This window comes from Anopheles nili, chromosome 3, assembly GCF_943737925.1.
Source record: "Anopheles nili chromosome 3, idAnoNiliSN_F5_01, whole genome shotgun sequence".
Taxonomy (NCBI): Eukaryota; Metazoa; Arthropoda; class Insecta; order Diptera; family Culicidae; genus Anopheles; species Anopheles nili.
The window spans coordinates 8,543,427-8,556,726 of record NC_071292.1 but is presented as its reverse complement, the minus strand read 5'-3'; the positions used below and the strand labels follow the sequence as shown (position 1 = coordinate 8,556,726).

Sequence of the window (13,300 nt, the reverse complement as noted above, 5' to 3'; positions counted from 1 at the left end):
ACTTGAAGCCAGCCGGGGATTCGATGGGTTGCCGTTCTTCTTGGCCACAACCCACCCCCATACCGGAAGTCGTTCGCAAGACGCCGTTAAGGATCGTGAGGGAAAAACGACGCGTTGACGAGGGGTGGATGGTCGTGATTTATTTTTCCGCGCAACCCCACAAAAGTAATGAGCTCGGTTGGGATGGTTTTTCGCCCCCAAAAACCGGGGAAGCACCATTTTGCAGTCGATATCAATAAACAATTATCAAAACGCATAATGGGCGCTCGGCGGGGTTGGGCCCTTATCGTCAGTCGTTAAGGAAGCCCAACTCACAGACTCTTCGTTCCAGCTGCCGCAGGAGCCGCTCATTACCGTGGGTACACTCGCTCGGCATAAAGCAGTCAGCCTAATGAAGGGTAAATCTTCTTAACCGAACTTGGTTTCGCTGCGTTCCGGGCGATTTTTTCCCTCCTTTTATTCCCGCATCCTTTTTTGCTCTTTTTGCTTGCACACACAAAAAAAAACAACCAACCGCTCGTTTTCAGTTCCCCAAGCGAGGCTATCAGCACCGAAACAGCGAGGGAGTTGTATTTTTTTTTTTGCCATTCGCCCCCAACCTTCCTCTAGCTGGGCTGTTGCCCGGGCGCCAACATGCTAAGTATCAATAATTGGACTCGGCTCGTAAATTTTTCGCTCAGTTTTCCCACCCACGGGGCACCCTCTTTTCACGGGAGCGCTATCACTGGGTGGTTGCCGACTCAGTTGCCCAGTTTTCCGGGTGGCCCGTTAAAAGTTTTTTCCCAAACCATCCGTGGTACCATTTTTCGGTCGCTTTTCCATTCATGACTTTCTGGTGGGGCCTGTTTCGGGTGGGGTGGGAATGAAACAAGGCTACTTCCACCCCCGAGGGCCAACGAGTGGGCAGCAAACGTGAGTCGGTGGGTGAAACTGGCCGGATTTTATTTCGTTTCCTTTTTTATTTTTGCTGCCTTGAGAGTACCTTGGGGGTGTGTTTGAAGGGATAGCGAAGTTTCCATGTGCTCTTTCTCTCGCTCTCTTATTCTCTCTCTCTCTCGTCTTTTCCAAATCTCAAAAGAGCCAACGAAGGCTCCAGGGGGCCCGGACTAGCGCGGCGAGAATTCATGATAAAACTTATTTTCTCTCGTTAATTGTTCGAGACGCTAAAATAAATTTGCTGCAAAATATAATTAAAGAAACCGGCGCACTTTTGCAGGGTAGCGAATGTTGGTAGAGGTACGAGCAAAAAAGAAACACTAAATCCCTTCCAACGGTACCGCAATTCGCGCACGAGGCACGAGAGAACGTTATGTTTAATGCCGTTGAAGCCACCACATACCATCGGCATCGGTGCTCTGGAAGGTGCTTTTTCAGTCCGTAAAAAAAATCCCCACCCAATCCCGACACAGAGTGTGCAACCACCGGGAAAACCTCTAATCCTTTCCATCCGGAACACGGAACGAAGCCAACCAAACAAAGGATGGGCAGCCGTAACTAGACAAAATCGATATCCTTGCAGAATGAATGGTAAATGCAGGCTAACAAAAAGTAGGGAGCGAATTGATTCGACTCAAACCAGCCGTTGAAAAGTGGACAAACCATCGAGGTTTTTTGACCTGGACGGCCAGATCCCGTGCCCAATGGCGTGGAGAAAAGCGAAAGTCAATCTAATTAGGTGAGGACAGAAAACCCCACGCCCGAATGACACGGAATAGAGTGGGGCTTGGAACCGAGAAATTGTCCTTCTCCCTTCTTTTGGTGACCCGTAACGACGTTTGGCTTTGATTGTGTGGAGGTTTTGTTTTTTTTTTTTTGGGCGGTTCGGTTTGGTTCCGCTTACTTTCCACCCCGTGTTCAGATTGGGTTGGGTTTTCGTTGCTCTTGTGGCTTCTGAAACGCGCCCCCCTTGCTGTGGCGTGTGTTGTGTGATTTTGAGCTGAAAAGAGGCATTAGCCTCACGGAATTCCGTGATGGAATTTAAATCCTTTTGTGAAATGAAACATTCACTTTCACGATCACCGTTGAAGAGCAGTGTGAAAAGGGAATTGAATGTAAGAAACGGTCACACTTTTTTATTGCGATTTCTTAACGTTCCTTCCACCCCGGAAATATGGCGCTCCAGAAGCCATTATTCGTTTAAGCGCCACTAAAGAAAATCAAAGAAGCTACCGGGTGCTGAAAGTGGGGCTGGTTTGTACAACTCCTCCACCCGGATCGTCCTGAAGCCGCTTCTAATGAAGTGAAAAAGAAGAAACGTAAATGAAAAGCGCACGATGTAATAAAATTTAACCATCCATACATCATCAACCAGAGGGAAGCCAGGGACCACGAATGAGAGGACACCGGGACACGGAGCGACAAAAGTACTCTCGCTTCCCGGCGGCAGGATGACATTTTCGTCCTGTTCTGCTTTCGTCCTTTCAACCAGCTGCGGCGTTTCCCACCAACGCGAGCGTGTTTGTCCAACCGGCACCCTCGGACGAATCGACCGGAGGAGCTTCGGAGGGTCGCTAATTTTCATCCATCCATTCCATCCACTCGCTAGCCACCCTCACCGTGCGCCTTATCAGTGTCCGTTCGATTGCGACGCGTTCCAGTGGGAGAGAGGGCCGGCTTTTATCGTGCTTTCGGTCGGTTGGCGCTTATTGCGCTAATAAACGTCGCTCGGACGAGTACGAGCGATTGGAATTAAAAGGATCGTCCGGGTGGGACTTTTTTTTTCGCTTTCTTCGCCACTCTCGCTTCTTTAAATTCACTTCTTGCGCTTCCATTTTATTGCCACCATGTCCCACCCCTGCCACCCATTCTGCCTGTTGCCGATCCACCGGGACGATCGGGACGGTGCGAAACGCGGCTCCATTAAGGAAAATGACACGCTGGCTCCAGTTTCATAAGCTGCTTATCGCCATCGATACGGCCACCCGCGAGAAACTCGCGGACTCACGGGTATGGGTTTCCATCCCGCAGAGGGTGGGCTGTTTATTTTTCGTTTCCATTTTTTAATAACGCTACAGGGCGCGTCCAGCACGAACCACTTCCGGGTGGATTGGGATCGGGCGAACAAGTGCGCGTTTTAATTGGTTTCTTTCTCTCCACCGGGAGCTCGGATCTCGGCCCTTCACTACTAGTTGATCGCCATCGCTATCCATCCGCAGGGACAATTTAAAGCATCATCTCTTATTTACTCCCCCTTCACAGGTTTTCGTGCACGCGAAGGTATTCTTCAGCATCGGCGGGCAACACTTCACCGGTGAACCGGTTCAGTTCTCGTACATGCCGGACACCGTCATGGAAAATGCTCGCGACGTCACGATCAAGATGCACCATCGAGTGGGGCGATACGTGCAGATTCACCTGTACTTTGCGCTGCGCTGGATCATGCTGAGTGAAATATCCTTCAACTCCGGTAAGTACCTCAAGGATCACGATCATATGACAAGAGGCAAACGATCATTATTGTGACGCATTGTGGCGTTGTTATTTGCCAACAGCAACCTCACGCTTCAGTGGCGCTACACCAAAAGTGCATTGGAGTTCTTTCTTTGTCCTTTTTTGAAACCGGCGAGTGGTGATCATTATCCTCCCGGATGCACAAATACGCAACCGCCGGAGTGCAGTCGTGCAAACGATCCTCGCAAGCCACGCTAACGAGAAGGATTGCGGTCCGTAATTATCATTTGTTGCTGGAGTGGGTTTGTTTTTTAAGCTCCCACCGACCAGCTAAAGGAATGGCCGTTGGAATTGAATCTGACAAACAGAAAAACATTGTTGAAGGTGTAAAATAACTCGAGCACCTTCCTCCCATAGAGAACGCAATCCCATCGACTTTGGCCGTCGTTAATTAGAAACAAAGTGCACAGATGCGATGGCGTTGCAGTGTGCAGATTATTTCGAAATCCGCCACCGCCATTCGGATATCCGGCGTGAAGGAGATGAACCAGTTCGAGCGGAACCAATTTCGAACGGTACCCAAGGACGTTCGCGTTTCCTCATTATGCCACGCAATGATTGCACAGTTTCCGGTTGTTTTTTTCCGTTGCTAGGTGTTATTTTCACGCTCGCCCTTGGTTTCCAGTTCGCAATGAAAAGCACAACATTGGAAGTCCCAGCGAAAAGGTTTACTTCACGACCTCATGAAGCAGTACCTTTTGCTTGCATAAAACCTTTGCCAGAGCGTAGAAACCGGGACCCAGGCGTAGAAATCCCAGCGTCGCCCCAGCGACCATGAATGATGTGCCGTCGGTTAACAAGATTTTAATGAACGGAAGCGATGTTTCTTGCGCATCTTTGCCTGGCCGCAGTGCAAGCGATAAATTTAGCGCCCACCACCACCACCGCCGTGCAAACAAAGCACGCTCAACCGGTGGCAAAGAAAAAAAGTGCAGCAAAACCGGGCTCTCAGACCCCGGTGCACTCAGAGGCGAGTACACAGTCCATTCCGGTGTAAGGTACGCGCGAGCACGTCGTAATAAATAGGGCGAAATTATTCAAAAGATCGCATAAATAATACGCGCCTCTCGGTGTTTATTTGTTTGATCCTCGGCTGTTTGTCACGGTGCTCGATGCACTCGATGCACCCGATGCAGCTCTCCGGTCTCGAAGCTCGTAAACCGCAACAGCCCAACGGGGCTTGTTTGCGAGCGTTACCGAGCGTTTGCGGTCGTTGCGCCATTTGCGGGTGCGGACTGCGGGAAAGTTGTTTAAGTAACTGATCTATAACAAAGCGAATATTTATGATGGTCAATCTGTGTGTCGGCCACTCGGTGACACACCCAATTCCCTCGGAGGACGCTGCTGGGGATTCATCGCAGCTGTGCCTCAACAATGGAGGAAGCGCACCATCTTGACCGGTGACTGTCGGACTCGGCCAAAGGAAGAAGCGAACAAACTTGAAGAAAAAAAAACCAACACCTCAGCAAGCGCACGGATTGTGACCCATTAGCGATCCTGGCCATTGGCGGGACGGAAAACCCGTTGGTGTAAATTGTGGTGCGATGGTGCGCTACCGGCGGGAAACGAGACCCAAGAAGCGGACGCCAAGATTCATGCCCGATACTTTACACACTTTCGAGTGGCCGTTTATCACCGGGTGGGATAACTTATGGCGTAGCCGGTTTCGGAGCCGGTTGCGAAGGTGGAAACTATTTTTCTCCCGCCGTGTTCCAGCTGTTTCCAGGCTTCCGGGAAGGGCCGTGTGAACGCCACCATCGCCGAGGGTTCACCGGCGTGGTGGAGGGTGAAATTAATTAGATAATAACGTATCGCGATGATAAATGCTCGTTTAACGATCAATTATTTACGTGTGTGCGCACGGGTCGTTTTTAACCAGCGAGAGAAGTTGGTGCGCGATTCCGTTGCCCCGTGTGGGAATAAATTCAAATTTAAATCCTTATTGATCGCACCATTAGCGGATGAGCGAAAGGGAGGCGAGTGTGAGTCCTGTGTCGATTTATTCACGATGCTTTATTGGTTTGTTCGCCCGGGAAATTCACCCCAAGCAGGAGTAGAATCATGGATCCGATCGTGCAAAGCCTTGGAAAACTGATTTATTTGACCTCGATCGGGTTCACGCACATTATTTCAGAACCGCAGCAAAGTTTACCGCTGCTTCATGCAACACTCTCATTATCATCCGAGGGTTGAATTATCGATCAGAAAACACGTTCGTGCTAACCTTGAACGCTCCTCCAATCGGCTCTGGCGTGCGATTATTTGTTTATCATCACTTTCCACCTAATGCTGCGTGGCGCATTCCGAACTGGCGTGGAAAATCGCGCCCCTATTAAAGAAAAACCTTGCCCTTCCCACGGCACGCTGCTACCGGAACTGGTGCCATTCCGCCAGTTCGCCCGCGCGATCAAACCTGGTATCATAAATTGCTGTCACCGGCAGAGGAAGCGCACGTTCAGGGAATGCTAAATTTAACTTCAAACCCATGCTGGGTTCACCTAATTTCCCGCACCCCATTCACCGGCAGGCAATCGGTGTGTCTTCAAAGGCCCCAAAGACCTCCTTCAGTTCCTTCTCAACGACTATGTAATTGGTTCGCAAAGCCCCCGCGGGGTTGCACTTTTACTTTCATGCCGCAGACGCGGTTTCTTCCTGCCAAAATGTCACAGCCTCTCGTTCTCGCTCTTCTCTCTCTCCGTGAGCCTTGCGTGGTGCTGCGTGGGGCAGCAAAGCGCGCGATGGTGCCGGAGAAAAGCGGCAAGTCATTAAATTTAATAAATCAAACAACCCGATCCCGGGCGTGCGCTCCTAACGAGGTGGGATTGCTGCTCGAAAGAAGGCCACGCCGACGTCGACGGTGAAGACGCACATGTTGATGTTTCTGCGAGTGCCCGTGGAAGCGTTCCCGAGGGCAGTTAATCATTCTTCGTCCGCTTCACAGCGAGCAGCGAAACCCTCCATCAAACCCGCCCGGTGTCCTTTTCTGCACCCCAACCCCAGGCGGGGTGTAATTTATCAAAATCCAAGCCTAAACCCCCGACTGGGCCCGTTTTGGCGCAGTCAATGGCTGCCACGCACATGCATTTACGGATTTGAAGCTAATTTATGTTTATTTTCCCGTGGCTTTGATATCGAATTATGTTATTAATTCCAGCCGGCGTCTTACGGTGCCGGTTCGCTTCCGATGCAACCGTATTTTTGATTAATTTCCGAACAGTGGAGGCTCGCGCGCGCACGCACGACATTTCGCTTGACCGCCCAGTCCTCGTGGTTGCTTGCGTGCATCGGAGCAGATCGTAAATTTAATCCTGCTTAAACGGTTTAAACCCCGGCCCAGATAATCGCTGCAGCAACCGATGGTACCGTTGCCATGGAAACGCCATCACCATATGCGCTTCCAACGAGCCGCCACATGTGAATGATGGCGCGCGCTTTTCTTTACGTTTACGGTGATCTTCTTTCTTCCCATTTGGGACGCTTCAAAGCGCTGCATCGCCCGTCATCCTGCGTTTCGTTCGTTTTGCGCACATTGCTGCTAATTTGCCCCGCGGCACCGACATGTCCCTGGCGTACTTTGTGTGCCGCTTCCGTTAGCGTTCCGTGACGTTTCACCAGCGCGACACGTCGCAAGGGCAATTAATATCGCTCTTTTTGCCGGCTGCGAGATGTCGTGTGAATGAGTGGAGATTCTCGTGTGCTGCGTGTTTTCCTTTTTTGCGCTCCAGCTCTGTGGTCCTCTGTGACCAGCAGAGCTTCTTCTCCTGTGGCCTGGGTTGTGTGTGTGCTTACTTTTCGACTTCCTTTCATGTAAATGTTTGCTCCGTCTGACCGGTCGGATGGCAAACTGGGACAGCGCACCATCTCGGATGACGGATGCGTCCAGCTTATCCGATGAAAAATGAGGCGAACGGAGAAGAACAAACAAACGTAACGCGTCCAAAGGGCCGCTGCTTTGTGGACGCGGGTTTTTCAGCAAGAATCATCTGCTCTTTTGAAGCTTATGGGGTGCCTTTTTTGGGGAGGATTTTGAGTCATTTTGCTCCACTCAGCAGAACCCGGAAGCGTAATGAAGTAGTTAGCCAGTTGATCGTTCTCCGTACTCCAGCTGAAGTCGTCGCTGACACGGGTTAGAGGTCACCTGAGAATGCAATCAGGCTGCATGTAGCTTCAAGTAATAACTGCATCGTTTATGGCTGAAAAGTTAGGGCAGGAAGTAGGCCGTTTTTTTCTGCGGCCATTAAATTGCAGCTCCTATCGCACGGATCGTGATTGATTCCTCGAACATTTTCCACTGTAACTGTGCGGTTCATGGGGCAATTTGTGCAAAAAGGACACCACCCCCTTCTGTTATGAAACGTTCTAATGATGGTCTTTATACCTTTCTTCATTCTTCTCTCTTTCTCTCTCGCCCTCTACAGTGCCAGTGACGGGCAACTTTTCCGACGAGGAAGTCAACGGAAACTCGATCTCGCAGGAAAACTCCATCGAGTACCCGCTGCAACGCGACGAGTCGGGCATCAACATCGTGAACAAGGGCGAACGGAACCACGTCACGCAGAGTAAGTAGTAGTTTTCCTTGGTGCACGTGGTGTATGAATCGGTGGAAAAACCGCAACCAACCAGGTGCCGGAACTGCGGGCGGTTCTCAGGGCAATTTCCTCCAACCGTTCAACCAAGAGCGCCTGCATCGAAACGGAACAGTAGTCAACTCCCGTGCTCCCAATCCAATCAATAGCGTATCAACTATTCATCTTAGAAATTACTTAATATTTAGCATAAAATAATTGCAAATTAACTGCAATCAATGTGGCCGGCTGGATGTGGTGGATCGCATGCGGGTCAACCTGCCGGGAGAAAACGCAACCCGTCCCGGACCATTAGAAAGCCGATCCCTTTCGGGCAAGGCACACGCATGTCCGTGTCGCGCGGCAGTCCGACAATTCTCGGTGGGCAACTCCAGGCAGCTCCAGTTCTCGGCGCGATCAAATATCTTCCACCAATTTGCATTGCTAATGTGACTCATCAATTATTCAAATTATCACATACTTTGGCCCCGGCGTGAACCAGTTGTTTGCCAGAGGTCCCGTGCCCGGCGTGAGTAGCCTCGGTTCGTTCGCATCCCGGCGCATTCCGATTGCGATTTGGATCTCTCGGGCTACTCGTGCGCGTCCTCCAGCAGCGAACGTGGCTGCTTCGTACCAGCATCAGGTCCGATCAATTCCCTTTGATGAACGGAGACCCCGGTTCCGGGCGCATCATCTCGCATGCTCCATCATCGCCACCGGGGAGTGTCCTGCGGCGGCATAATGTCCTCACGCGGCCGTGCATTCATTGCTGCCATGATGAAAAGATGAGTGATGATAAACGACCGGCCGCTTCCTGTCGTCTCCTTCTCGGGGCTCTCGGTTCAGCGGCCCTTGATGTGACTAGCCAAGGGTGGAGAATGAATTTATCTCCCCCGTGCCGGCTGGACATCGTCATCGCATGCCGTCCACAATCAAACCCAATGCCGTGACCGAGCCCGAGTGGCATCCGTTCCGTCCGTTCAACGCACGAGCCGGGATGAATGCGATCCAGCAATGGCGACAGTAATAGTTTTTATGCTTGATTTATTTCCCTCACACTGGTCATTGGGACGTGCACACGCTCGTGCTACGGGTTCTTATCATATTAAGCTCCCTCCGAGGACCGATACCGAACACCTGTTTGATTAAACGCGGTGGCCTAATGTTCGTAACGTCCCTGCTTCTCTTCATGCGGGAGCTATTTATTAATTAAAGACCTGTTGATAAGGTAAGAGGGCTTCTTAAGATGTAATCCCATCGCGAAACACGCGCTCGTTTCGAAAACATCCTGTCGACGAGATGTCGTCGATTAGCGCGGAAAGTCTTCAAGCCTTCGAACCCCCCGTATAAAACCCCACACAAACCCTCGCCTACTTTACCGGTTGTCATTACGGTCGGTTGTAATACTTACCACCTTTTGCCGCGTACTATCGCAAATGAATCACGATCTCTTATTGGCGATTATATGGTATTTGCAATTTAAATTAATTTCAACCAGCGCCACGATGCCACGGCGATGCGTTCTTTTTTTTGCGCTCGTACCCAAGTACTTCTACCCCAAGAAGAGCAGAAGCGCCAACGCCTGGTTTACTTATTCCCGAGCACGAAGGAGAACGCGATGGGCACTAATAAATTAACGGAAGCAATCGGAGACCAGCAGGAGGGAGGACGGAATTGATTCGTCCATTAGCTTCTGACAGTTTTCTCGTAATTTTTCTTACCATTACTGACGCACCATCGCATTCTTCTCCTTCTCACCTCTTCAGTTATCTCGCCGAAACCGATCGACCAGGAGCAGGAGCCGCATGTCATCGGCGTCGTGATAGCGGTCCTGACGACCATCATTCTGCTGCTGATCGTCATCATCATGTTCATCGTGGCGAAGAACAAGCGCACCAGGACGGCGGCGGTTCTCGACGCGCTGCAGCACAATTTGCATACCGACAGTTTGGGCATCGACAAGCGACTGAACAGCAATTTCAAGGTAATTATCGGCTTCTTTTGCCGCTCGTACCCGCAGAAAGGGCGACGAGTTCTCGTGCGATGACGTCGAACCGGTTCGCTTGTGGAGATCCTCGGAGATGGCGAGGCTCATTCACGGCCATTCTTATTAGTGTCGTGTTAAAGGAGTCGTGCTTAAGTAGATGGCTTGATTTATTGCATCTCGGGATCGTGCACCAGCCAGGAAGGGCAGATCCAGTTCCAGAGTTTGTTTCCGAGGACCAATTCACCCCACGTTTCGAGCAAGAACGCTTTCAAATCGAACCGTTCACGGTACATGCTCTCAAAACGCACTGTAAACTGCTCGAGTTTAACTGTTCCTCAAGTGCCTCCCAGCGTGCTCACACACAAAATTGGCCCCAGTTCGAAAAGCCAACCAGAAAACGGTGCGTAACTCGCAGGCAGCAAACTACGGATCCGCTCAATTTCCACACGCTGCTCGAATCAATCACCATTTTGTTGGGAGGTTTATGCCGCCGTACCATCAGGATCCGTTCGGTAACTTCTCGCAAAATGTGGCGCGTCCTTCAGGGATGCCCACGGGAAAACGCGTTCCCGGTGCCATTCGCTTCATGCCACTTGCATGCACATTTCAGTTCAAGTGCACCACAGCCGTCGTTGAAACGGTCGCACCATGTTACAAGCCAGCTAAATTATCGGTTTCTCTTCCCTTCGATTGGGGGATGGTTAAAAACTTATCCGTACACCGGGGCAAAGCTAAAGCTCGCTGCCACTAAGCCGCTTTTCTATATCTCCCTTTCTCTCTCTCTCGCTCTCTCTCAACGCCCGCAGGTATCGATAGACGATAATGAATCGATTGATAAGAGCAGCCTCTACCACGAACCGTTCAATGTAAATATGTACACCAGTGCCGCCAGCGGGTGTTCGATGAACGACATGCAGCGCCATCACATCACTCCGGACTACACAGGTACGTAAACGATGGGCACCCGTGAATTAGTCCCTGTGGTCGGTTTCAGCAGCCACGGTTTCGTCCTGCAGCCGCGGGACGCGTAATTACACTTGTGCAGCAAAACACGCCACTGCGACTGCGAGCACCCATGCGGGATGCGCTCAAAGTGAGTCAAATTAAATTAAGCGCCAGGGCCGCACGTTCCGGCGCTCCGGCTCAATTGAACCGCAGCTTGATCCGAAAACATTTAGGCACACTGCGTAATTGCCATCTTGAGCGCGATTTGATTGGGCTGAAATCGCACCGTCTTCCGGAAAACGACGTTCGATGGCTTCTGCCATGGTGTAAGGAGCTTTCCGCAAGCTCCCGAAGGTTTTCGGTGAGTAACGGATCACGGGGTGGCGATAATCCACTCACTCAACGCTCATAAATACGCCGTTAGAGGCAGTAAAACTAATGAAAAAGCGTCTACTGTCTGCCACCATCGTGGAGCGTCACGATCCATCGAAAACGGGCACGGTTGTCCCGAGAGAGCCCTGTTTAAGGGTGACTAATTTATTCATTGCCTGCCGACGATCGTACATGCTGGCGTATCGCTACATCATCATCATCATCATCATCATCGTCGCCCTCGTCATCGTTATCTTATCGTCGGGCGTCGACATGGCGGGCACATCTCCTTCAGGCTCGATGATCCTGACGGTCCTTAACCCACGATGAGGCAGGCGTATGAAAAAGAATGAAAGCTAAATGTTACATCGTGAAAAGAAAACCGAAACGAGACGCCCAAATCGAGCAACAGTGTTTCGGTGGCTTCCGAATTTATGAACCTTCCCGCTCGGATCAAAAGTCGCTCTGCCCCCGAGGGCTCGAAGGCGACAAAGTCGATAAATTGTTTTCACCCCTTATGCATATTTATGACGAAATGTGTCACACGCACGCTCCTCTCCCGGTTGTGCAGTTTCGTTTTTTTATATATATTATCGCGTCCCACCACCGAATGGGGGGGGACCCAGTGACGATTGCCGCCTTCTGCGGAAAAACTCATCGACTGCGAGGACTTTATCGGTGACTTAGGGTTGGCGGCATTGTAAGGAGGATGGAAAATTGATTCGTCAATAAAAAACACGAACCCTTCGAAGGAAAAAAACACGCCCCAAACGTCCCATCTTTGGTGGGGGCCAGAGAAAATCTTTCTTTGACGACGCCATCCCACTCTTATGGATAAGATGAGGAAAAAAAACATCTCCACCCGGGGTGGGGGTGTGAATGGTCGAATGGCCGTTTGGTCGACTGCTGGCCAGACTGGCACGCGGAAACACACATAATCGGCCATCCTGTGGTGGAGGACGATGAACACGTGAGCGCGTGAAAAAGCGAAGAAAACGAATGTGGGGAAGCAGCGAAGAAGAAAAAAAACCACCCCGGAAAACTGCATCATAAAGATGTTGTTATCCGGAGAGCGATAAAACGAAGAGAAGAAAAAAAAAACACCCACACACACACACCCATGGCCGTAACTGAGCCACCGGGTTGGGGTTCGGTTCCGGGTTTTATGGCTCAAATCATTTAGAACCACTTAGCACGTGGGAGCTGGTGGTGTCAATTGGGAGAACATTTATTTCCTGTGTTTCTGCGGGTGAATACGACCGATAAAGGTGGCCCGTCGAGACGATCGTTCGCTCGTACGGTCGGCTGGATAAATCGCTCGTTTGGCCGGCGGCGAAGGGCGCACGTGATGCAGGCCCACCTGGCACTGGGTAGAGAGAAAAAAAACACCACCGGAAAATTCTTTCCACCTCTCAGATGCAATACTGTTGCCGGCTGTTACCGTTTTGTTCGCAGGGCACGGTGAGTGGCGTTTTTGCAATTTAATCATTACCATTACGGGGTTTACGAGCCCCGAGGTCCTGTGGGGTCGTAAAATGTGTGCCTATTGCTCGTTCTTGTGTGTGTGTGTGTGTGGGTGGGTGCAATCAAGTGGTGTCGTCAGCTTAAATTTAGATACTCACCACTGGAAGAAAGTGAACGAAGTAGGCGGCTTATCGGCTGTGAGTTTTCAACACGTGTGTACGCATCATTTGTATGCTGATGAGCGTCTTAAGCGATCGAAACGGAATGAAATGGAAAATCCATTTAATCTGCCACTCGTGCGGATGCATCGCGGTGCAAGTGCAATAATTTGGCATTATGGAAACTCGCACCAAAAAGAACGCAGAATTGCTTCGCGCCTTTCGCGGAAAATCCTCGCCTACTACGACCAAAACGCATACATCACAACGAGTTCACTCGCGAATGTAAGTCACGGGGTTTGTGCGCGGCAACTCCAATCGATTGCATTTTCCTTTTCCACCCCCGAAAACCGAACCGA

The 13,300-nt window shown here is 50.8% G+C and overlaps 1 protein-coding gene across 1 annotated transcript in view; it reads left to right on the top strand.

The window, feature by feature from the left end:
• The window catches only part of LOC128722841 (discoidin domain-containing receptor tyrosine kinase B), a 102,529-nt gene that overhangs the window by 67,780 nt on the left and 21,449 nt on the right, over nt 1-13,300 (top strand). Inside the window, exons 7-10 of the mRNA XM_053816523.1 lie at nt 3,199-3,406; nt 7,869-8,009; nt 9,782-9,999; nt 10,809-10,947. Coding sequence (XP_053672498.1) covers nt 3,199-3,406; nt 7,869-8,009; nt 9,782-9,999; nt 10,809-10,947 — 706 coding nt within the window. The remainder of the gene's footprint in view (nt 1-3,198; nt 3,407-7,868; nt 8,010-9,781; nt 10,000-10,808; nt 10,948-13,300) is intronic.